Source organism: Colobus angolensis, unplaced genomic scaffold, assembly GCF_000951035.1.
Source record: "Colobus angolensis palliatus isolate OR3802 unplaced genomic scaffold, Cang.pa_1.0 Scaffold91, whole genome shotgun sequence".
Taxonomy (NCBI): Eukaryota; Metazoa; Chordata; class Mammalia; order Primates; family Cercopithecidae; genus Colobus; species Colobus angolensis.
The window spans coordinates 5,312,659-5,336,988 of NW_012123043.1; the positions used below are offsets into that span (position 1 = coordinate 5,312,659).

At 42.6% G+C, this 24,330-nt stretch overlaps 1 protein-coding gene across 5 annotated transcripts in view; it reads left to right on the plus strand.

Moving 5' to 3' along the window:
• Nucleotides 1-18,564, plus strand: part of PPP1R12B (protein phosphatase 1, regulatory subunit 12B) — a 252,031-nt gene extending 233,467 nt beyond the window's left edge. For 3 of the 5 annotated variants that reach the window (XM_011931766.1, XM_011931769.1, XM_011931770.1), the window contains 4 exons: nt 1,358-1,462; nt 5,009-5,062; nt 6,387-6,437; nt 17,721-18,564. In XM_011931766.1, coding sequence (XP_011787156.1) covers nt 1,358-1,462; nt 5,009-5,062; nt 6,387-6,437; nt 17,721-17,807 — 297 coding nt within the window. In that variant the 3' untranslated portion in view covers nt 17,808-18,564. Of the gene's footprint in view, nt 1-1,357; nt 1,463-5,008; nt 5,063-6,386; nt 6,438-12,258; nt 12,440-17,720 lie in introns of all 5 variants that reach the window. The other 2 variants (XM_011931765.1, XM_011931768.1) reach the window with 2 other exon arrangements.
• Nucleotides 18,565-24,330: the final 5,766 nt, after the last annotated feature.

The window sequence follows — 24,330 nt, forward strand, 5'->3', positions numbered from 1 at the left end:
TCATATATTGAGGTGTTTTGGTTTTTGTTTTTCGGTTTTCTTTTTTGAGACAAGGTCTCATTGTTATCCAGGCTGAAGTACAGTGGTGTCATCATAGCTAACTGCCCTCTCAAACTCCTGGATTCATAAGGTCCTCCTACCATAGCCTCCCACGTAGCTAGAACTATAGCCATGCCACCACACACGGCTACATTTTTTATTTTTTATGGAGATTGGGTCTCACTATATTGCCCAGACTGGTCTTGAATTCCTGGCCACAAGCAATCTTCCCACCTCAGCATCCCAAAGTGCTGGGATTACAGACGTGAGCCACCATGCCCAGCCATATATTGCTTTTAGTGCAGTAAGTATATAGTTAGAATCAGATATTTAGAAGTATAGGGAAAAGTAAGAAATTAAGAATATAAAAAGGGTGAAAAACCTAACTCTGTCTCTCTGAGCCCCTGAGAATCGTTTGGTAGACTGTTATTTTTAACAAACATATGCTTCTAATAAGGTCCTGTGAATATCAACTACATACTACTTTGTGTTAGTGAAAAAAAGAAAAAGAAAATCATCATCACTTTACAGTTTATTTCCTTTGTTCCTGTAGAATAGTACCTAGCTCCAAGAGTAGACTTAAAAACCTTCCCTTTCAGGTGTTTGAGATACCAGGAAAAAATATTTTTGTAAAGAAAATATTTAGGATGGGCATGGTGGTTCATGCCTGTAATCCCAGCACATTGGGAGGGTGAGGTGGGATGATCACTTGAGCCCAGGAGTTCGAGACCAGCCTAGGCAACATAGTGAGTCCCCCATCTCTACAAAAAATAGAAAAATTAGCTGGGCATGGTGGCTCATGCCTGTAGCCCCAGCTACTCAGGAGGCTAAGGTAGGAGGATTGCTTGAGCCTGGTTGTTCAAGGCTGCAGTGAGGGGTGATCATGCTACTGTACTCCAGCCTGGATGATAGAGCAAGACCCTGTCTCAAAAGGGAATAAAGAGTGCTTATTCTGTTAATGTTGTGTTAAGCAGAACTTGACTAAAATCAATATACACAGTAGGCTGGTTCCAAAAAAAAATTCTGTTTCTCATTGCTCTTTTAAGCAATTAAAATGTCCCATAGGATAAAATGTAATGACTGTTTTTTCCCCCAAAGATTAACATTATTGAAGTTGGAGCGTCATCATTCTCTTTCTGTTCATCACTTTGAAAAAGCAAGAGACTAACTGGCTGAATGTACTCTGCTCCCTACTTCCTTCATCTTCTCTATCTACCATATAGTGGTGGCTTGGGGCACAGAGCCCTGGGAATTCTCATGTGATGAAATGGTGTGAGTTCTAACATGAACCCTGATCCTCTTTTTCCCCCTCCTCTAGCTCTATGAGAGTGCTCTGACTGAAAACCAAAAACTGAAAACAAAACTTCAGGAAGCCCAGCTAGAGCTAGCAGATATAAAATCCAAACTTGAGAAGGTGACCCAGGTAAGAGGGAAGAAGAAGAAAAAAGATGGGAACCAAGGGTTGATGTAAGGAAGCAAACTGGACTAGGGATCTAAGGGACAAGAAGTAAGATAGAGTCAAGATCGGGCCTTCTCATGGGCAATGAGATAGAAGCTTCTTAGATTCTAATTTGATTTTAGATTTCAATCAGTGAACTTAAAATGGAAAACTGATAATTCAGTGAACAATTCCTGATGGTCTGAATGCTAATAATTAATACTATGGATCATCATCTACTTATTTATTAGTAGAAAAGCATAAACCAGCACTACAAAGCTAGTGCTAGACAGTTCCTCTTGTCCTGTTCATTATGTTTCAGTTCAGTTTATCTACGCTTCACTTCTTGGAGAGAGATAAGCAAGACACTATTAAACCTAGGGCAGAGAGGTAACAAATTAAACCTAGAGAAGTAAGTGGTTTGCTTAGGCCATATAACAAATCAAGGGCAAAGGTGGTGCCACAACAGAAGATTAAGTCCCAAAGCAAAGATTCTGTAGCATATGTTATCTCCCCAAGCCATCACTCTTTTTCAGCCTACAAATAAGGAATATTAGTGGCAGAAAGACTGATAAACTATTTCCTCTCACTGCCAGGTTTGATTTAATTAGATGATGCTTTAGAGGATGCTGGAGGTAATAACCTCATCACCAGTGAAACAAACTCTGTAGCTGAAAGGTAAATCAAGCACTACCTTAGGTTATTGCTGAGTTATCAGGAAACCTATGAAGTTATTTCCCTTCTAGAATGCCTGGGGACTTAGAATTTCGAAAGCTGAACTGAAGTAAAAATGATTCTTTACCAGGAAAGCTTGAAATGAAAACCAGAGGTGGCTAGTCATTCTGGCAATATGACTGACTATCCAAAAGCAAAGACTAAAATGCTAGGGTTGTACGGTACCAAATACATGGAGTTTGGAGGGCAGGGGTGTTGATTACCCTCTAAACATCCTATTGTAACCCCTCTGGAATTGGATGAGCAGGAGGGTGCCAACACTTGGAAGATGGCCCCACAGAGCTGTGTAGGGCTCCAGCAAGACAGCCAAGACCCTCACTTTCTGGAGAAGGGCTTGCCCAGGTGCAAAATGTGAACTGCCTGTCAGTTTAGAAGAGCCACCCCCTTTTTCCTGATTGTAGTAGCCCAACATGGCTCTACTGGGAATTTCTGAGACTTACTGCAACACAGATAGATAATAACTAGGCTTAAAGTGATTTTGTGGAATAAGAAAAGTAGGTTTCTAAATCTAAAAGAGAAAAATATACACATAGCTATAGCCCTGCCATAGGGCAGGGGGTTGGACTGAATAAATCTTAAGGTCTCTTCTCACTCCAACATTATTGAGCCAGGCAAAAAAAAAAAAAAGTCTCATTCACAGTAGACCCTCAGAAGAATCTCGGGCTAATTTTTATTTTGAATGGCACCACATATTGGCAGTGGTTTATAAATACAGATCTTACGCTGGTTCTCGTCAGTTATTACTAGGATTGTTTTACAGAAAATTAAGGAGCAGTCATGTGAGGAACCACAGGAAGAGCAGTTTCACCTGCTCCCCACTCTTCTCAGCGGAAGCTTCTGACAGCATATGTCTTGACCTTTAGGGGTTCTCAGCGTTTTCACCAGCCCGTGCCTTAGAACAGTGAGCAGTCTAACAAGCTGCTGACATTGACTTGCACAGAGAGCATTGAATGTAAAATCAACCTTTCCAGTTGCTGGGGAAAAGCATTTACTCTCCGGCCAACTGCTTTGCTGGGTGTGTCAAAGTATACTTAGTTTTGCCAAATACAAGTTATTGAAATTCAGAAGAAATGGTGCTGCTACAAACCAAGTCTCTGATGTTTACCAAAAATGGAGTTGTTTGGCAGGACAGTGGAGGGAGGGCTTCTCAGCCTCGCACATTTGTATGGAGACAGTTACCACATGAACATACACAATATTTTTACATAAAAGATCCACCCCAACTCTAAGGGAGTCAAAATTAAAAACAGAACAAACAAAAAAAACTAGTTCTTTGTGTATATAAACCTTGAAAATCATGAAATCATCACAACTTCTACAACTCCTCAGGTTTAGGAAGAAAGACTTATGAGGATATGAACAAGCTGTAGGATAGGATCTGTTTTTGCATTTTTTTATTTTCCTTCTGCTTCATAGTAGATGCAGCATAAAGGCAGACAGCCATGCCCTTCCAAACAGAAGGCGAAAGCCCAGGACAGGAGCCAGAATTCTGAGTTTTACTGTTAGTTCTGGCCATTCCTTAATTTTTTTCTTTTTTTTTTTTTTGAGACGGAGTCTCGCTCTGTCGCCCAGGCTGGAGTGCAGTGGCCGGATCTCAGCTCACTGCAAGCTCCGCCTCCCGGGTTTATGCCATTCTCCTGCCTCAGCCTCCTGAGTAGCTGGGACTACAGGCGCCCGCCACCTCGCCTGGCTAGTTTTTTGTATTTTTTTTTTTTTAGTAGAGATGTGGTTTCACCGTGTTAGCCAGGATGGTCTCGATCTCCTGACCTCGTGATCCGCCCGTCTCGGCCTCCCAAAATGCTGGGATTACAGGCTTGAGCCACCGTGCCCGGCCAATTTTTTTTTTTTAAAAAAGAAACTGCTGCAAGAAGACCAGCATAATTTCTATATTTATTTAAATGTTGTCTCTGCACAACACTAAGCAAAATAAAAATAATCACCCATCAGTTATTAAATGTCTACTGAATGTAAGAAATTCTGGTGAGTTCTGTGACCCTAAGGCCAAAAGGGACTTAAGGGGTTTTTTTATTCCCCTTTTAAGGAAGGATCATTATCTGAGGTTATTCTGTTTTTTTGCCATGAGGCTAAATCTTTTCAGCCCCTCTGCAAAATTTAAGTCAAAGATGATCTAAAATAAACATTCTAAATCTTTTATTCAAATAAAATTACCTTATCTGGAAGCCCAATATATAAGACAGATAAAAGTGGACTACCTCAGTTCAAAGCAGGGCAGATGCCATGAATGGACTCCTAACAACCCCTGAAAGCCCACCCATATATGAAAACTGCTGCTCTAAAAGAAAAATGGTATCAATTCCCAAAACAGAAAGAAGAGGGGAAAGGGGATTATTTAGGCAAGTGCCATTGGCCTTAGACTTTCAAGCTCAGGAGTTGCCAGCCTTTTAAAGAAAAGCCTTTTTTTTTTTTAATTTCCTCTGGATTGTGATATTACTCATAGAATGAAGAGAGGAGAAGAATGGTGAGATGTAAAATTGTAATTAGCATCGAAGACCTAGAGAGAGAAAGAGAGGATTGTGTGTTGTATGTCTTTGTAATTTCGGGGAATGCTACTACTGCCTTCCCCTCCCCAGAGGGAATCCTGCAAACTTCAGAGAGGTGATAATATTAGGCCTAGAGATCTATCAGAACCTGTTTGCTGGGGATCCCTGCTATAGGGGAAGTCCAAAGTTTTACTGTTTATTTCTAGATGTCCAGTAGTGAAGCTGAACTAGACTGGGCGTTCTATTGGCCCTGAGACAACTTAAATAACAACTGTTTTCCTTCCATTTGCACCAGCAGAAACAAGAAAAGACCTCTGACCGATCATCAGTGCTGGAGATGGAGAAACGGGTATGTGCATGTCTGTTTCCCCCCCACACCCCGTTTCATCTCTTCTTTCTGACTCTCTCCCACTTTGTTGTTCATGCCAATGGAAAAAGTCCATCTTAAGAAGGAGGGAGTTCTGCCACATTCCATTCCCAGCTTGATGATAAATTCTTTTTGTCTGACTCTAGGCAGTAATTTGATTGCTAGTCCTTTTGATTTCCTCAGATGGTCAGTACTTTCCACATATTTAGCCTTAGGGTGGGAAGGGTCCTTGGAAGGTCATCTCATACACTGTTCTGACTGTGGGCAGAGCTGCATACACACACAACCCATAACATTTTGGTTTACTGTAAATCATTGCATACACACACACACACACACACACACACATACACAGGTCCAAGGTCTCTTTACCCTTTTCATCACCTTGAACAGAAAGGAAGCTTTCAGTGGGACCCTCTGCCATTTAGGTCTTACGACTTGAAACATGAGCCAACACAGTCTTTCACTCATTTTGACTGAGGGGAGGATTTCTGGTTCAATTGCTGATCTCCTCCCAACTGTACTCAGAATATTATTCTGGGATTTTACATTCTTGGATTGGGAAAATTCAATTAGATTTATTGAGGGACCCTAGCTTTGATTTGGCCCTAGAGATATAATATGTTCCCATCTGTCCTGTTGTTTTCTGTTTAATTTGGAAAGCAGCTAAATTTTACATTTTATTCCTCTGGCCTGTAACCAAACCTCCTTGGTATCCCATCTAATCAAAAACTCCTCATTGGGTTTAGGCTAAACCAAGAGTCAGTTGCTGGGAAAGAGAAATGGAGTGGGAGAGGAGCAACTACAGGGGGAGGGAAGAAACTAGGGGGAGAGATGCTGTTTCTTAGACAATGATGTCTTACTTCCTGGCTCACCATCTGCTGTCCATCATGAGAGAAGCAGTTTCCCTAGAATTTAGGGAGAGGATTACTGAAGATAATGATGTCTTTTTGATCGTAGAGAGCAAGGGCTCTAGTCACTTGCAGACATTTGAAATTCTATGAAATCTTCCACCTGCACAGAGTAACTGAATGTCCTGGTCTGTTTGCATATTAGCAAGTTGCTTCTCCATATATCTACTGATTTTATGATAGGAGATTTAGATAATGTGATTTTTATCAGTGAGGTAGCTCCATCTCACAAGTGGCAGGATCAGATAGTGCTCAGATCTCCTGAGTAAGGTTTGCCTGAGTCAGTAGACAAACCTTTGACCATGAATCTGCTGATCACACAGCAGCTGGGAGGCAGCATTTTTACTCCCTTCTGAATTCAATAAATGTTCAACAGTCTCATTGTTCCAAAACAGGAGAGGCGAGCCTTGGAGCGCAAAATGTCAGAAATGGAGGAAGAAATGAAGGTATGAAGAGATTTTCTTTCTGTTTGTATGCCTGTTCTCTGAATGCCTGCCAAGACTGGATATTTGAGCATAGGCCTGCCCCCTCCAGATTTCACTACAAACGCAATACCTGCAAGAAGAAATAATGTGTAAAAAAGTGAGCATCTCTCTTCAGCCATTTTGTAGGCTCTCTCAGCTCACACAACATCCATTGAGGCCACCTTAAAGGCGTTCTAGGAAAAAATGCTGCCTTTGGTTTAAGGAGAGATCTTGGCAGGCTTGAAACAAATTTGAGTTGAACTTTTAAGGCTTTTCAAGCAGTATCTTTTCCCTCTAGAGGGTAAATGGGAAGACTAGAACAAGTTCTCCAGCCCTGGGAGCCTCCCATTAGGTGCCTGGGGAAGCCTGAGCATGGCCATAAGCTTTCCTCCCTGGTGCCCCTCCCAACCCATCCCTTTGCTGGGAAGAACACAGATTGAATCATTCTGCAACAGAATAAAAATGTACTCACATATTGATTTCCTGCCCCAGTCCATTTCCTCTGAAATATTCAGGGATGCTTGGCACTCTCCCACTGGAGTAAGCTCATGCCACCAGATACACTTCACAGCTCACTACTTTCCTTTCTCTCCTCACCGTGTCCTGCAGTGACCATCACCTCCATTAGCCACTTTAATGGACAACTGCCATCCTGGGCAGTTTTGAGTGCTAAGAACTGGAAATCTACCCAAAGGAGTCAATTTGCTGCCATGGGAGGCAGTGGGGCAGTGGGAGGGGAGGAGGGTGAAAGGGGGAAGATGGATACAGAGCTGCAGGGAATATAGAGCTGGTCAGGGTAGCCACCTGGAGATGATTTTGAAACATCTGATTCCTGCAATGCATGATGCCACATACCCATAATCAGCACCTGCTCAGCATTTTTCTTTCTTCAGGCATCTTATTTTACCAGATACATGATGCCAAGCATTCATTTGGTGAGACAGGTTTCTTCAGCTGGGAAGCCGAAGCACTGGGATAGTATTAGGCAGATCCCCAAATGTCTTTCTATGAGCAAGCATCCCTAGTGTGCAATTTGGGAGAGACGTTTATTGTTCCAGTGGCCTAAATAAATTGGTTATTTATTGAAAAAAAAAAACTTTTTAAGATCTGTTGAGGTTTTAGTTTACACCAGATCCAGTGCTCATAATCAATCCTGTTACTGTATGATTCCAGAATGAAGGAGAAATCCCAAGCCTTGCCCCTACATTTCCTACCACTATTCCAAGGCTGTAACTGTAACATTCACATAGAATTGTAAGCAATACTTGCTTGTATCTCAAACATTTTAAATCTTCCAAGTTGATACAAAGCAGCAAGAAATAGAAATCATAAGTAATTGATTCTCCTGAAATGGTGGAACAGTATGCCCTAGCACCTAAACTTCTCCATCTTGAGATTTTTTTCAAACACACCTTAACTACCACACAGAAGTATTCTCTCCCACTTAGAGCAGTGGCTTATTAGAGATAACCAGTTCTTTTTTAATTTTTAAGAGATGGAGTCTCGCTGTGTTGCCCTGGACTTAAACTCCTGGGCTCAAACGATCCTCCCATCTCATCCTGCCGAGTAGCTGGGACTACAGGCACATGCCGCCACACCCAGCTGAGCTAACCGTTTCTTCATGAGTGAATATCCACAGCTCCTTGTTGCATGGAGGCTTCTCCATTTTTGAAACCTCCTGAGTTATACCATCTGTACTCTGCTGTTAGGCAGCTGTCAGTGTTGCTTATTAAGAAATGGCCTAAATGCTGATCTGGAGCATGTAATTGAGGCAAAGCTGGAGCCTTCCAAGGAGTACCTGGGAGCCCAAAGCCAGCCTCCACCCACCAGTCATGGGGCTCTGTGTCATATCCAAGCAGACCCACACACAATAATCCAGAAAGTGGTCAAATTAGAGAAATTGAGGCCCTTTCTTATTTATATTCCAATTCTAAATTGGGAATTATGGAAGCCCCTTCAGTGGTTCTAGTTGCTCTCAATTCTGTAGGTTGAGATAGGCTTACATATTTTTTCTGTCTCTTTATACTATCAGTCTATGATTTCCTCAACTAGATCATGAGTTATTTCATTTCCTCAAGAGATTATAACATATGAAAGTGTTTGCTCTTCCCAGCCATAAGCCATTTGCCAGCAACTCTAAAATCAATTGTTTAAATTATCAAGTGGAGCCAGATCATGAATGTTTAGTCCCCAAACCAATAGGTAAGCTGTTTTGAGACTGATTTTTTTTTCCTTTTTTTTTTTTTTTATTTATTTATGTATTTTTGGGATGGAGCCTCACTCTGTAACCCAAACCTGAGTACAGTGGTGCAGTGTCGGCTTACTGCAACCTTTGCCTCTAGGCAGATTCAATTGCTCAAGCGATTCTCCTGCCTCAGCCTCCCAAGGAGCTGGGACTAGAGGTGTGTGCCACCACACCCAGTTAATTTTTTTGTATTTTTAGTAGAACAGGGTTTCACCATGTTGCCCTGGGTGGTATCGAACTCCTGAGCTCAGGTGATCCACCTGCCTCGGCCTCCCAAAGTGCTGTGATTACAGGCGTGAGCTACCATGTCCGGCCAAGACTGATTTTTTTTAGTTAAAACATTTACTGATTCAGTCAGTCAGTGTCCATTATTCTCCATTATCTATTACAGAGCCAAATGAAGAAGAAATGCCTGTAAACTCTAAAGCCCCTAAACACTGCTCAAATCAAAGCCCAATGCCAGATTTGCAGCTCGTCCAGCACCCCCTAGAGGACTAAGGGGGAGAAGCATTCGTGCCTTTGCATCTCACCAGTTTTATGTTTCTGTCTGTACCTACTTGAAGGCAAAACCTTCAAAGACACAGATATATAAATATAAAATTGGTATGACTGGCCCTAAGTGAGTCTAAGAAAATGCTTGTTTAGCTATCAAGCTCTTCATTCAGACTATGATTTATGGTGATTGCTAGAGTGATTAATGGCCAAAATCTCTCTGTACTAGGCAGCCAAAGGTACAGGTGACTTTCTTGCTGAACTGGGACCCAGTAGAGCTTGGGCCAGTTGGTCATGCTTGTTGCATGTTCATTTTGTACAGATGCTCAAACCTTCTTGGAGCAATCAGTAGGGAACATTAGAGGGGGCTGATCTCCAGTGAACCCTTAAAAATACAGTAGATTACTCAAGGAAAGAAAGTGACTTCAGTCCTATTTTTCTAACTCTACCAAATAAAGTACAAAGGCCAGGTGAAATGGGGGAACCATGAGATGGGCTAACCCAGATGTATATGTGGCTCTGTGGTTATGAGGTGTGTTGTGTCTTTCTTGACTTTTATTGGAAAGGTAAGTATTTATGAATTCTCATCAGGAGAAACTCCACCCAGATCCTGGATTGGAGTAGGATTATATGCCAACTTCTGACAGGTGTGCATGTCAATGTGAGCTGTGCCAGGCCTGCACCTGGTCTTGGCCCACATCTGATGTGATTACTTCTCTACTGCATCCTCCATTCAGCATCAGCCTCCTTGTCAGACCTCCCCTTCCTTTCCTAGGTCCTTGCATGAGAGGGACCCAGCAACCAATTGCCTTTTAGATTGATCCTGGAATTTTTATTTTTATTTGGAAAGATTACTAGCTGACCCTGCTCCTTAGCCCTGCCCTTGCCCATTCTGTGCTGGGCCCTGCCCCTTCTCCTCTCCTCCTTGCCTTGCCTTGTTTTCAATACTGCTTCCTATAGAACATTCCACCAGATTGTTTCCTGCCTCTCTCCCTCATGCTGATAACTTCCAAAGTCTTTCACCTTGATCTGCTTATACTCACTTGTTAGATTGAGTCACATTCATCATTCATGTCTTTAATGTTATTCCCTGGGAGGCAAGTACCACTTCATACAATGACAATTGTTTGACAATGATTATGTTGAAAGCTTTGTTCCAATGTCAACATCAAAGAAGGGTGAGAGCCAGGGACTTTCCATTGGTTTTTAAATTTGGTCCCTGCCCATTGCTTTAATCTTTTCCATATGCTGTACCATGATCTCCCTCCTCTATCCTCACCATGGCCAAGATGCTTACAGTGAGCAAAGAAGATTGCCCAGTCCTCACCCTCCAATGGCTACATGAGACAGTTTGGCTAGACCTTTATTCCAAGGTGGTCATTCTTTCTCTTTGGGAAAAGAGAGATTCAGCAGTTTGTCTCTGCTTGTTTTTCCTTTTCACTGTTTTTCCCCTTCATGCTACCTTTCATTTTCTTGCTTCTTCACTCCCAAACAACTATAACTCTACTAATCTTTCATTTCTATCCTTCCCATCATATAGATATGAGAGATTTTTCTCTGATACCTGGCCACCTTTCTATAGTCATTATAACCCACAGGATTGTCCATCCTCATCCATGAAACCCCATTTGCATAAAAAATCATTATTCTCCTCCCAAAAAGTTGATGGTCTGTTTCGGGGCAGTGCAGATGACTACTTAGGAAGGACAGTAGCAGAGTCAGCAGGCCTTTGATATAATTCCATTTATTAAAGTCTTTAAATGTCTTATGGAATATGGGGTATCAGGAAGAATGTCTGTGGACTGGTTATTCTGTTCCACTTGCAACACTGACAGACAGAAAGGGCTGGACTAGCACATTGGTCCAACTAGTTTCATTATCATTGGACATTTATGATTTCTCCAGCTTTTTTGCACAGCTATAATTTCCAGAGTATGAGTCTGTTTATGAACACCTTTAAGCAGCTCCCAAACTGCTTGAACTGAGACAAAGAAAGCACAGTTAGCTGTGAATTTAGTGATGCATATAATCATATAGCAGGTCAGAGACAGGTTAGCAGTTATTGGATCCTGAAACAATCTCTCGGGACTGCAGAGGAAAACTAGCAGGGTTAATGAAGCTTCCTACAAAGCGGGTTAGAGGACGATCCAAAGAGCTGACAGTTCTTTCTTATTTGGGTATGTGTCACTTTAACCTTCTAAACAGTACATGCCCTGGCCAAAAAAAAAAGTGCTTAAATAATAGGCCTCTCTTTTATTTTCCTTGTTTTATTTTTTTAAAATAAATGAGGCCAAGTGCAGTGCCCCATACCTGTAATCCCAGCACTTTGGGAGGCTAAGGCAGGAGGATTGCTTGACCTCAGGAATTTGGGACCAGCTTGGACTACATGGCGAAATCCTGTCTCTACAAAGAATATAAAAATTAGCCACATATGGTGGTGCATGCCTGTAGTCCCAGCTACTTTAGGAGGCTGAGGTGGGAAGATGGCTTAAGCCTGGGAGGCAGATGTTTCAGTTTTGTGCCACTGCACTCCAGCCAATGTGACAGAGTCGGACCCTATCTCAGATAAATAAACAAACAAAGTGAGGGTGAGGAGCTGAGTATGGGGGGAAGGTTAGAGGAAGGGAGAGAGAAAGGGGCAGCAGCTAGATTTAAGAACACACCAAGTCCTCAGCTCTAATCTCAGTCATGATGAAGGGTCCCTGAAGTTATGCCTCAACCATGTTAATTTGGTTCAGAAGGCTCCAAACCACATGTTGGGCTTTCATTCTCAAAAGCAATCCATATGTGCCTTTTGAGAACCTGGCGGTTATATTCATATGGCTTATTTAGATCTTAGCCAAGAATCAGACACAGCTCTCCTTCCCTGTTGCTTTTCTCCCTCATCCTTCCACCTGCCCCCCATTTGCTCCATGACTGCTGCCTTTCTCATTTCCTTTCTTGCATGCAAACTAAAAACAAAAACAAAAAGTCACGTGATTTCTTTGTCCTACTTTTCTCTCCTCTGGTCTGTCTTGTCTCTCTCTGTCTTGTCTGTCTGTCCTTTTCATGTCTCACTCTCTACAGAACCTCCACCAGCTAAAACAGATTCAAACCTTGAAGCAGATGAACGAGCAACTGCAGGCTGAGAACAGGGCCCTGACCCGAGTGGTGGCCAGACTCTCGGAGTCCGTCGAGTCCTCGGACACCCAGGAGCTCTAGTTCTTGTCCCTCCTCTCCAACTCACTTCCCTCCTCCACTACTCCAGGCAGGTTCAGTCTTCTTGTTAGTCCCAGAAGCTCTGTGCTCATCCCCTCCATCCGAGCCTCCATATGCAGGTTCCTGTAAGGCTTGTTTATCTGCAGATAGAAGCAGCCAGGACTGAGATCATAGAATGAGACATAACAGCCTAGGTCAAGGGAGGCAGTGAGACCTCAACTGGGCTACCAGTATATTCATTTGATAAGGTCACCACATTACCTTCTCTTCCCCTAGAGACCGAGTATGAATTTGTTCACTCAGCTACACATAGGTATACACAGTGTGTGCATATACCTATGTACATGCACATATACATATTTCATTGACAGGGTCATTGCCAAATGGAGATTGATCTTTCTTAGACAATAGTAACCCAAGTGCAACCCACTCCCCTGGAGCAGTTGGGGTTGGGCCTTGGGTAACCAAGGTCAGGGGCTCTCAGTCTTGGCTGCAAGAAACATCCAGGAGCTTTTAACATATACCTATGGGTATATTTTAAACATATACATAGCTTTTAACATATACACATAGGGATGTCTGGGTCCATCCCCAAATAATCAATGGTCTGGGTTGAGACCCAGACATCAGTATTTTTTCAAAGCTCTTCTGTTGATTCTTTGTACAACCATGGTTAAGAATCACAGCCCTTTGGATACCAGACGATCCTTATGGCTGACAACATTACCGATGGAGAGGACTAAAATTCAAGGTTGAGACTGTTCCTGCCCAGCTCCACTACCAGCAAAAACACTCTCCATCCCACTATTCAAGCATAATTGGATAAGCATTCTTTGCCTCCTTCTGCGGTAGTCTTTGCTTTCTTCTCCCTCCTTAGGAGGCATATCTCTCATTCCTGTCACAAATCTTTGGGCCCTAGAGATGTGCCCCTCCCTGTCCTTAGTGTGTGGGCTGTGAGGCAGAACACAGCTTATATAAATGAGACCCTCATGGAGCCAGGCCCTCCCTAATGGGGCCAGCTTTGCAAAGGAGATGGCAGGCAGTGGAGCAGAGAGCAGGGATTTATTTTCAACTGAGAACTAAAAATGTGCTTGGCAAACTGGAACCTTTCCCTGGCTATGGATCTGAAAGACAAGCTCACAGACAACTGGTTTTTCTATCTCAAGATGGTATGATGGGGTCACCACTCCTCTGAGATGAATTTTTAATTGTCAGCAACAATCTAATTAGTCCTGACCAGAGCCTGTTCTTTCTTTCAGCCTATTTGCTTTTGCCTTCAGGGTTAGTAGCTGGCAACTAATATCCACTAGAACTGAATCACCCGAATTATCATAGGACTGAGCTAATATCCCGCTGTAGATGCTGTCATAGGCAGAAAGAAAATTGAAAGGGAAGTCCTACCATGACCTGGCTGTAAGCAGCCACTGTTAGGTCCAGACTCCATGCTTTAAAGTTAGCCTCAAGATTCCTGGAAATTTTTACTTAGGGCAAACTAGGGACCCCCCCAAAAAAGTCCCAGTTATTTTTAGTATCCCTTTGTTGCAAGATCATATAGGATATGGGGCAAAACTAGATCTCATGCTTTCAGTAGTTAATATCCTTAACAGTTGTCGTTTATTAAGGCCTGTGCTGAATGCTTTATATAGTTTTTCTCATTTATTCTCCAAAACCATTATTGTAAAAATGAAAAAAAACTGAGTCACAGATTAAATAACTTGCCCAAGGTCACTCCGAGAGTAAGTGATAGAACCAAAATTCAAACCAAACATGTCAGGTTCCAGAGTGCAAACTTTTCACCACTGTAATATAAGCTGTCTGCGTATTTGGCACAGTTTTAACCATTTGTTAAGCATATGGCCCAAACAATGCGAGAAGGATCTATTGAGCGACTACACTGTGCCCCCAGTATTACAGCTGAGGGAGGAAGGGCAGCATTCTGCTTTCTCAGCACTGTGACGTCCTTGTCAAAGCCTAACTTCTGAAGAGCCATTTACCTACCAAAAGATTTTGCTGCTGTGAAGAAAGCCATTGCCTGGTATATGACCATAGCAAGGGTTAGCAAACTGTGACCCACCAGTATGGCCCATAAGCCATACAAATAGTCAAAAAAGAAATCAAAAGAAGAATAATATTTTACAACATATGAACACAAACATTATGTGGAATTCAAATTTCAATGTCCAAAATAAAAGTTTTATTGGAACTGAACCATACTCATTTGTTTACATATTATCGTTATGTCTGCGGGTGCTTTTGTGCTACAACAGCAGAGCTGAGGAGTAGCAACAGAGACTGTTTGACCTGCAAATCCTAAGATACTTGTTGTCTGGCATTTTACAAAAAAAGCTTGCCGATTCTTGCCAGAAGGAAGGATGAGATAACTAAGCCAAACTGGCAGTGCAATCGAGAGATTTTGCTCTACCTTTTTTTCTTTTAATAGTTCCCTGGAAAAATCATCTTATCTCAGCATGTAGAGCAAACCACTTACCAACAAAATACCAGAGGGAACTCCCTTCCCACTTTCCTTGGAGTTAAAAGCAAGACAGCTCATGTAAGACTCATCCTGAGTCCCTCTCAACCTACGGCTAACCTTGCCCTATGTCTCTGAAGCTTTAGGACCCCTATAGCCCCTTCCTCTTTAACACATTCCTCAAAGACTGTAAGAAGTAATAGTTGAGAAATGTGTACTTAATTTTATTTGCCCAGGGTATCTTTAACACCAAATTGTGGTAAGCTGGGAACTTAAAAATTAAGAAACTAAGATCCAGAGATTTAAAATGATAAAGCTTTGTTAAACTTCATACTTATATCGTACTTTCACATGTGTTCTTATTTAACCATTATTTAACTTCAAGTGGATATTAGATAACACTGTTCATTTCCCCCTCTCTCTTCTGAGTTTGAACTTTGTGAGGCTTTCACCCCGCCTTGATTTCTACATTCCACCTCTTACACTTTTTGCCACTCCCTTTAGATGTCAACTGTAGCATGTTGCAGCTGCAAAACTGCCTTGTCCAAATTTTTTTTCAAGGAATTGAGTTCTTAATGTGGAAATAAATCACTAAAACTCTACAAGACTCTACAAGTTATTTATACATTTTTTAAGGCAGCTCAGTTCTGATTTGATGAGCTGCTAAGCAGGGAAATGTAATCCATTGCCATATATAGCTTCTTCCTACCTATGGAATCCTATTATGGAAATGTGGCTTTCACAGTCTCAGTTATACCCAAGCTACAGCCCCAGGATGGGGCATTAAAGAGCAGATTGAACACGGAAACATGAGGCCACCCTGGGTTTTTTCTAAAAATCTCATTGAAATGAGTTTCCAAGCATTCAGTCTGGTAGACAAAGCTACAGGGATAGAGGAATGAAGGAGAGGGCAGCCAGAGCTGCTTTGATTAAATCAGGGGTAGGAGACCAGGGTCAAAGGACTGCAACTTTATTTTTATATTTTCTGGATCAAAGTCTTCTTAATAAAGTTTGCAGATTATTTGCCTGCCCTCCCACAGTCATGAGAAAACTCACAGTGATTGTAGGAACACTCAGTATCGCAAAGCTGAGTATGTATGTCAACACACTTCCACATCTGTTACCTCCTGTGAGCCTCACAGAGTCCCTACCGTAGGAGAGAGTAGGACAGAGACTGTTGTTCTTATAGAAGCACAAAAATAGAAATGCAGAGAAGGTGAGTGATCTGCCTAAAGTAATAGATCACTAGTGACAAAGACAATGCTGGAATTTCAGTTTCTAGGCGTCAAACATTTTTGGTGTTTTGTTTTCCATCCCACGTGTAATAAAAGAAGGATCTTTGGAGTCAGGCACATTGGGATTCAGTATTAGCTTTGCTGGGTGCCTTGAACTAGTTCTGGCACTTTTCATTTCCTCATTTGTAGAACTCGGGATAACAACTGTATCGTAATCTCATGAGGCACTAGGGAGACCCTCTAGCACAGTGCCGTCCACATTATAGATATTCAGTAATTTTCCTTTTATTTCCTTGATACGAATTATGTATCTGTGATGCATATTTGTGTACATACACATATATTTATATAATTTAACCTATATCTTCCCTGAGAGATCAAGGAAACAGATTATATTCCTTAAGGCACAGTTAGATCTCCTAAGTGGTTAATGGCAGAGCCAGAGCTCGAACTAAATAGGCCTCATAACACCTCAGCCCAGGTCACCCTTTACTGGGGGCATTACCTGCCCCTGGGGTCCTGTAGGTTTAAATGACTAGTCAAAGGACACCTGTATTGAACAGATACAAATGTAGCTTTCTGTAGCCTGCATAGTGGTGATACACTTACCCGCTGTCCTAAATCGCTCTTGCTGCCAGTGGGACCCACACATAAACTGTGCCCTTATCAACATCCCATTAGGATTTTTCAGATGCACAGCGTACTTGTCAAAAGTGCCTGATCATGTAACAAAGACTTGGACTTCCAGGATGGGACTTGAGGCTGTTAGTTTTCCTTTTTTTCACAAGTTAGACAACAGTATGTGTAATGTTCCGAGATGGCAGAACTGATAAAATTGAGTTTCAACTCCCTCCCCTGCCTGACAAGCATCTGTTTCTGTGAATTACAATGCCATCCCCTAAAACTGCTGATAAGTCCTCTGGGTATCCTTTGGTGACTGTCAGTGGGGAGCTTTGGCAAGGATTAAATACATGCCTAGTGTTCACTGTGCCTGACAGCTCTGTGACTGTAAGTTTTCTGAATTTTAATGGTTGAAAGTGGATATGTATAGTATGGCCAGCAAGAATTTGGAAGATTATTCACCGAAGGCACCAAGTGGAGGACCCTTAAATCATCTTGTGCATATGGCAGGAAGCCGAGTGCTGCCTCTGTGGCCTTTGCTCTTGTTTTTGATGAGATGTGAAGCAGTATCCTCCTTTAACTCTTCTAGTTGACCACCACCCGCTTTCTGAATTCTTTCCCTATGTCCTCACTAGCCCATTTGGGCTCTCTCCCCAGTTTCTTTAGACTAGGGGTGAGTTTAAGGGCAGGAGAAATTGAAAGTGGTTACTGATTCAATAGAATGAAAGGATATACAGTGTGAAATGTGAGGTCTGCCTATAAAGAAATAAGATATTACTGCTAAATATGCCAGCTCAAAAGATGGAGGAGCTATAATCTCCCTAAAGATTAACAATACCAACTCAATAAATAGGAAGATTGAAAGGAATTTTATTCCTGGAGAAGGGACCATGAGACACATTGTCTCAAAAGGCCCTGATCACCGGGCTGGCCTGGCCTGGTCAGGGAGGGCAAAGGAGGATCCTGCCAGGCTCTAACTCACCTTTCCCTCTGTCACCCTACAGGTGTTAACAGAACTGAAATCCGACAACCAGAGACTGAAAGATGAAAATGGTGCCCTCATCAGAGTCATCAGCAAACTGTCCAAATAGGCTAGGCTCCAGATTTATGAGGAAACAAAGGGACAGTATTTACTGCCCCCACCCCTCTTTTCCAGTCCTTGCCTTCCAACCAAAAGAAATGGATGTTTTGGTGGAAGGACACTTCTTTCTAACACCGTCTTCAGTCACCTCTATACACTCTACATTTTCTCTGCACTTTCAATGCCCTGTTCTTCCAAAACCCCTATCCCAAGTTTTATGACAGTTTTAATTGAAGCATGATTGTGATAATTCGAGCAATCTGGAGAATGCTCTGGGGAGTACACTAGGCTCAGCTGTGGACCCCTGAACTTCCTGCTGCTCAGCTACTTTGTCCACATTGGATTTGGTCCAAACATGTAAGGCTTCTACCCAAATCAGTATCCTTCAGCTTTTTACATTGACCCAGTGTCCTCTGATATAGGTGAGTCTTGTGGTAGCCACTCCGGGATCCTGATTGGGGTGTCAAGAGAAACAGCAGGATGTTGAATTGATCATCAGATGGCCTCCGGAGCTGTTAGCATTCAAGGTGACAGTGACTGCATTGAGGTGCTCTATTCTTCTTCACCTCTCAGGAACTGACTTGTATTTTTTCTATCAACACCCAGTAATCTCCCTAACTAGTTTTAACCTTTATTCCTCCCTCATACCTAGCCCTTTCTTCAAGGCTCAAATGGCCCTGGCTTCATTTATTCCTTTCCTTTCTATCCTTTTATTTTTTTCCCTCCCCCACTCCCTCACTCAATGGTATAAAAGCTAGGACAGAGCACCTGACCTCAGTTGTCTTTGGCTGTTGTGGGGAATCATTATTCTGGAGACAAGAAAATCATCACTCTGGTGCCTTGGTGGCAGCACCACTGCCCTGAAAGCTAGACTATGGCATAAGTGTCAGCTCATTGTTTTCATCTCCCACTTCCCCCTTCAAAGTGATTTTCTTTATAAGAAAATCTGGCTCTGAATACCCCATTCTGCCTCACTTCCTTGACCTTGTTTTCCTCTCTTCGCTCTGACACCTGCTTCTAATGAGAAATGAAGTCAGTGCAAGGAGGAATGAGAGGTGGGGAGGGGAGATTGTTGGGAGATGGACTAGGAAGTGGAAGCAGGCTGGAAAGACACATATGGTGAAGGTCAAGTATCTGAGGCCACTTGCAACATTGTGGCAAAGAAGGTGGAAGATAGCAGCCCACTGGGCTGTGAGAATAGTGGTGAATTTGATTATTTCCAGTGGTTAGATTTAGGGGAGAGATTTACTTCCTTGGAAATTAATAGGGGAAATGGCACTTAATAGAGGTTTAATGGAATGAAGTACTTTCAACCCATTGATGAGAGTCATGGAAGTTTAGAGTGGCAAGGCCCAGAGGTCATTAGGTCCAGGTTTCTATTATTGTGTCACAGGGACCCCTGCTACCACAGCTTTGACCCATGGGCATGGTCAGGTAGCCTCTGGTGGCTATGCATTTATTACTCAAAAGTTGGGCAACTCTAATCGAAAGAGTTTTTCCTGATATCAGCTGAAGTCTGCCTATGAATTCTCCTTGTAGTCCAGATCTACTATCTGCAACTCTTTAACAACTCTTCAGATATGTGCAGTGGGTGGTCTCCCCCTCAGTCTTACTTTGAGCTGCTGTTACCCTAGTCCTTTCAGTCATTCCTCATATGGCATGCTTTTCTTTCCTGTCACATGTTGGCCATCCTCCTCTAGACAAAACTAGCCTTTAAAATATCATGCCCAGGCCTGGAAAGAATACTCTACAAATCCAGTGCAAAATTAAACCATTAGTTCTTGATGAGAACCTAGCATTAATACTTACAGTATTTTCCTTTTGTAGGAGCTTTATCCCTTGGTTCACTTGAGTGTGCAAGTCATTAAATCCTCATCATTTTAGGATTACCAATGATATTCAGTGTTTAGAGTGGTTCATTCCCTTAACATACACTACCTCTGTCTGTTGATTCCTTTCCTGACGTGACGTGTAGCTGTCCATGGCCCTCCCTCTGAAACATCACATGCTTTTTAAACTAGAAGCTGTAATTCAAGATCCCAATTCCATAACAGGAGATATGTTTCCTCTGACAAAACCCCATTTTTAGAGTATATAAAATTCTGTCTTCCATTTCCAACCATTTTTCAAGAGAAGCTGCTGCTGTCTTGGGACTTTGGATTATCATGGGAGTACTGTAAGTTCAGTTCTCAGGGAATGCTAAATTAGCGTAATAAGTTTTATATCTCTCACCATAAGCATTTCCTTCATTCTGGGAGAGGAAATCAATATAAGGTGTTGACTTATTGATTATCCTGGAACATTTTGAGTATTGGGGAAGGAAGATGATACTACTTTCTCAAGAAAAGAAAATTGGATTATTGGGAATACATCTTGATCCTTTTCCACTCAGTAGACCAGGGAAAGGGGTTACAGAGAGTCCCCTCAGATCTGTTTGTGCCTTTCAAAAGCATTGGGGGCAGGTTCTCAAAACTCTTAGATTGGTGTTGCACCCCTGCCACTTCACATGGCCCTTTCATGTTAAAGCTGACTTTTCTTGCCAGAAAGTTTTCCTTGTGACAAGAAATTTGCAAGCTTTTCAATCTCAGGAATACTGGATTCTATGGCCAGGAACTCATGAAAGTAAGTGTAAACTGTCCTAGGTAATTTCAGGTACTTTCTCTTATGCATTTAATTTTATTAGATGAACTGATTTCTGGTCTATCTCCAGAAATAAAATACCATTCCTTCACAACTGCATTGTCTGGAAGCCCCATGAGGTGGTAGTTATAGGCCTTCTACTAGTCAGCAATTCTCTCTGGATACTGGCATCAACAGGTCTCCCTTTTCTTGTGCTGCTTGGACAGGTACCTACCACTGGCCTCTTCAGTGGCCACAATCCTCAGTCCTCACCTGCTGGTTTGGACACTCGTGAGCACCCCAGGCAGCTCAAGCTGAATAAATAGCTGCAGACTTGGCCAACAACATGTGGCACAGGTTTATCACTTAACTTAGAGTCTTCACATGAAATATCAGAATGGGAAAGAGAATGTTCTTGGCACAACTCTGTTTTCATTAATTTGTTATTTTTCAAAAACCGAGCCACACCTTTGAAAGTAATGATTTGGCCATTCCAGAGATTCTGTGGCTATAGTTTGTTTTTCCAGGGCTGCTGATCCCTTTCCAGATAGCTCCAGAGTATGATGATCCCTAGCCCCATCCCAGTCTCCAGCGAAAGGGTTACGCAAATCTCAGGGTGTTGCCACTAAAGAATCTAAAGAATAGACTTGCTTTGGGCTTACTTAGTGCACCAGATTCTCTAGTGGGCCATTCTCATTTGATGTTCACTAGAACCTTCCTGTCTTCCAACTGCAGAATGTGTTTGCTTCTCTTCCGGGTTTTCTGTGGTTTCTGTGCTAGTTCCCACCCCAAGTTTAAGAAGACTTAGATTCATGTATTGCTATCTGAGGCCACGAGTGAGATTTCAGATCACTGTTTTACAACATTTTACCCATTTCCCTTCCCCAAACCATGTGCTTATTAGATGGTTCCACTCAGGAAGCAAGGAAGCTAAAACTCAACTTAATAGTCTGTGGATCCCATGAAAGTGTGTGTGAACTACTGACTGTTTCTCCACTAGGGGCATTTAATTGAGCCAAAGATGATGGAAGAAGAAACTCTCAAAGCCATGTACTTTGTTAGGTGTCTGGATTTTTGGCCTCTTTGCAGCCTCTCCTAGCGACAGACAGACACTGTCTCCTCTCAGAGAAAGGCCAGTGTTTCAGTCCAGGCCACTGGTGAGTGTCGGCACCCTTGAGGTGGGCATGGAGTGAGCAGAAGAAGCCTGGAGAAGAGAGAACTATTTAAAGTGTTGCCAGTTATTCAGCTTCCAGGTGGCTTTGCACCTCCAAAGGTGCAAAGAGGAAAAAGAAAGTAGAAAGGATTCAGCATTTAAGCAAAAATGAAAGGGAAATTCTACTCTACCAGATGAGCCACTGATTCCACTGGAGCTTTTCAGTGAAGTAACACTGCAGGAGCCCTGATATCCTTCCCTCAGAGATATCATCAGGGGCCCTCAAACCCCATTGTTTATGCCAGCACTGACGGCACTTTAAGGACATACTTATCAATCAGAGGTGGTGCAATTGGCCTAAATCTAGGCCCAGTTATTATTGCAGATCTTAATCACCATACTCTGTTGCCCAGGCTGGATTGCAGTGATGTGATCTCAGCTCACTGCAACCTCCACCTCCCAGGCTCAAGGGATCCTCTCACCTCACCCTCCCGAACAGCTAGGACCGCAGGTATGCACCACCATGCTCAGCTAATTTTTGTATTTTTTTGTAGAGATGGGGTTTTGCCATGTTGCCCAGGCTGGTCTTGAACTGCTGGTCAAGCAATCAACCTGGCTGGGCCTCCCAAAGTGATAGGATTACAGGAGTAAGGCACCATGCCCAGCCCACCATACAGATTTTCAAGGCAGGGTCTAACCCCTCATGTGAGTTCTTCTAACCCAATAAGCAAGGCAGCTTTGAGGACAGAAAAAGGCAACAGAAAAAAGGTAAGACCCTAGAAGTCAGAACATCGTATTCCAAGGCTACACCTTCCCCTTTTAGTCATGTGACTTTGGGCAGGTCACCCTCCCTGTCTGTAAAATGAGGTTGGACTGGATAATCTTTATGTGCCCTTTCCTTTTGGCTTAAAATTCTGTGATTTATTCATTCTTAGGAAGATCAGAACACTTACTGGGATTTCTGCTTCAAAAATTCTTTCTAATCTCAAAAATCCAAGTCCAAAATGTTTTGTTTTCTTCTGGATTTAAACTGTTTAACATGAGCACATCAAGGTTGACTTCTCATCCTTGTTGGGAAGTGAATTTAATATTGAGGGTAATTGAATGATGTTGCAATGGCTTTCCCTCCTGATGGCTTGGTAAGAATATTAAAGCCTGCAGAGGTGGAAATTGGAGCTCATGGAGAAATGGATAGAAAGCAATTTGTTGCAGGCAGCCTTTGGACAAGTTGTTTTAATAGGAAATAGACCTGCTGCTTCATAGGTTTCCTCAACCACCTTTCCTCAGCTTTCTCAAAATGTGGTCTACATAGGCTCTTCACACCCAAATAGCAGACTAATAGTTTTTCTGCTTAGCACCATCTGCTTCATTGTCTTGAACTCTGCCTTACAGCAGCAAGAAAATTTTCCTCGATAAGAACCTCAATCTTTAGTTCCATTGAGCTGCCCCTCTGGATTTTGGACTATCAGAAGTAGGAGGTTCTGATACCATTCAAGATGATCTTTCCTTCAAAGCAGGTCTGAAGAGGAGACTACCAAAGCAGTAAGTGTTTACAAACCTGGAGTCCACACAACCACATTGCATGGAACAGCACTTGGCTTTCGCAAGCCTCCTACAGGACCTGGTGTAATTGGAGTGAAAGGGCAGAGACCCTGGAAGTGGAGGTGGCTGTGTGCTGCGATGGGAAGAAGGCAGAAGGCCCAGGGGCTTTGGACATAGAGCAGGGTGGAAGCTGCAAGTACTGGGAAGGAGAGTTTCACAGAACCAAAGCTTTGGCACACAGAGATGAGTTCTGTCTCACTGGTGACTTCATCCCTCAGGCTCCAACTGAGCAGAGATTTTAATCAGCTTCCTTAATGGGTATTGACACTGCTCAGGAAGCAGTAGACCCTATCAGGGACAGCTATTGATCTCTTGTGTTCTGATTAGATTGTAAAATAGATCAACTTCAACTTCATTGTAGTCCAGGAACTGTTGGTCACAGCTATTAGGAATGAGGTGATTTCTGAGGGCTGAGAAAAAACAGAATCTTGACCATCAGCCGGCAGCTGCATGGTAAAAGAAGATGCATTCATTTCTCCTTTGAGAGTTGGGGTTGAGGGCGAACATAGAACCCAGGTTTGGCTTACAACCCAGTGTCCCGGAAGCCCTCCTTCGGGAGAACTGTAAGTAAGTGGTGGGTGTGTCTAAAGACAATACCATTAATGAATGTTTTTGGCCTTACCTAAAAAGGTTTAGCAATTTAGGGATAACTCTTGCATCTAGCTTATGTGTGTTCACATGCACATTTGCTAGCCTAGAGCTTTTAAAATGAGGTCTGGCATATACTTGATTACAAATGAGAACTCAGAAACCAATTTTATCCAAGTATATTATTAAATTCTATCTTTTGTTTTTCCCCCTCCCTTCTAATCCCCCAAAGGACCTATTTGAGCTGTTCCCCAATTCATCTGCTTATCATTTTGGACTGTGAATCTGCCAGAGTGATATTTTCTGTTATTTCTCCTCCAAACTTTTCCCTGATGTTTCCAATAAAGATTTGCTTGGGTGGCCCCTTAAGGTGACATCAGGATGCTCTTATGTCCTTCCAGAATAAACATACACTTCACTCCTCTCCCTCTCATCTCCCTCCACATTCTTAATTCCTTGCTTTTCTCACTTGGAGCCAAGGGTGCTTTAGAAAGGTGGTTTTCCATGAATCAGCCAAGATTCCTGGAGAAGTTGGATATACCAACTACCACCACCACCATCACTGTCCCCT